This window comes from Onychomys torridus, unplaced genomic scaffold (genome assembly GCF_903995425.1).
Source record: "Onychomys torridus unplaced genomic scaffold, mOncTor1.1, whole genome shotgun sequence".
Taxonomy (NCBI): domain Eukaryota; kingdom Metazoa; phylum Chordata; class Mammalia; order Rodentia; family Cricetidae; genus Onychomys; species Onychomys torridus.
Window position 1 is genome coordinate 6,109 of NW_023414082.1, and position 1,392 is coordinate 7,500.

The window sequence follows — 1,392 nt, forward strand, 5'->3', positions numbered from 1 at the left end:
GAACCAAAACAACAAAGCAAAAAAACCCTCAAAACAGTATGAAAAGAGGAGGGAATTGTGCATTTCAGAAGTTATGGAAAAAGCTAGAGATATAAAATTAAGCCGGGTGGTCGAAGCACACACCTTGAATCACTGGGAGGCAGAGGCAGGCAGATCTCCCAGTTTGAGGCCAGCCTGGTCTAAGGAGTGAGTTCCAGAGAAACCAGTCTTGAAAACAAAACAAAAGATATAAAGTTAGAAGTCATTAAAGACAGATGCTGTCTTAGGAGCCGGTCTTTAGACTATTAAGCACCATGCTCCGGCCTCCTGCAGGGCTGAGGCCAGGGGCTTTTGTCAAGGAGGTCCTTGAGGTTGGAGCTCTCCTTAAGGTAGCCATGGCCCACGAGTGACTCCTAAACGAGCTGCCTTTGCACCTCAAGCGGGCATTGCACCCACTACACGTCACCCGCCGCCTCGCGTTCACCTTACACCGACAGGGGATGCAAAGCAGCTGCAGAGTGAAATCGCGGGCACACCCGGAGGACAGGAGGCCCTGCGAATCCCGGAGCTTAAGGAAGCAATGCTGCAGCTCTCCCGAGGGCCGGGTGGGTGGCCCTGAGAAGGGCCGTTAGGGATCGAGAAGGAGCCCGGGCAGCTCAGCCGCCGAAGCCGTAGAGCGTGCGTCCCTGGCGCTTGAGCGCGTAGACCACGTCCATGGCGGTGACGGTCTTGCGCTTGGCGTGCTCCGTGTAGGTGACGGCGTCGCGGATCACGTTCTCCAGGAAGACCTTCAGCACCCCGCGGGTCTCCTCGTAGATGAGGCCGGAGATGCGCTTGACGCCGCCGCGCCGGGCCAGGCGGCGGATGGCGGGCTTGGTGATGCCCTGGATGTTGTCGCGCAGGACTTTGCGGTGGCGCTTGGCGCCGCCCTTGCCCAGGCCCTTCCCGCCTTTGCCGCGACCAGACATGGCTACACACACCACGAAATCCCACTGATGCCACGGCCGACACAGCGCTTCGCCCTTATAGGGAGCTTGCGGACCGGAGTGAAAGCAGGAAGCGCACTGGCGGGAACGGCTGGCGGCCAGGGGGCGGGGCCCTCAGCGCAATGTGAACGCTGCGCGTTGTAAATGGAAATCCCGCCTAATTTCATCAGCTCCCCACACCTAACGTTGTCCTTTAGTACTGTTTGACGTGTCGAACAACGGAAGAGTCAGGTTTGCACTCTTAGTGTTTGAGTTTTTAAAGCGCTTTGTGCCATCTTTCGTTTAATGTGATCCTACCGTGTCCTCCCCAAACCTGCCGTATTGTAGACTATGCAAAGGAAACATTGTAGCACCTACGTTTCTATCTGCCCGCTATTTGGACAGAAGCATGCCTATTATTACCTTTAAAGACGCAAATGTAAGGACC

General features: G+C 56.1%; 1 protein-coding gene across 1 annotated transcript; it reads right to left on the bottom strand.

Annotated features, from left to right (window-relative positions):
- Window positions 1–392: 392 nt before the first annotated feature.
- On the bottom strand, window positions 393–953 carry LOC118576700 (histone H4). Its single transcript, XM_036176910.1, has one exon. The coding sequence runs from the start codon at window positions 945–947 to the stop codon at window positions 636–638; it is 312 nt and encodes a 103-aa protein (XP_036032803.1). The 5' UTR covers window positions 948–953; the 3' UTR covers window positions 393–635.
- Between the last annotated feature and the right edge of the window lie 439 nt (window positions 954–1,392).

What these genes read in the sequence shown, in the direction of transcription:
- LOC118576700 (XM_036176910.1), bottom strand. Translation starts at nt 947, where the DNA reads ATGTCTGGTCGCGGCAAAGGCGGGAAGGGCCTGGGCAAGGGCGGCGCC.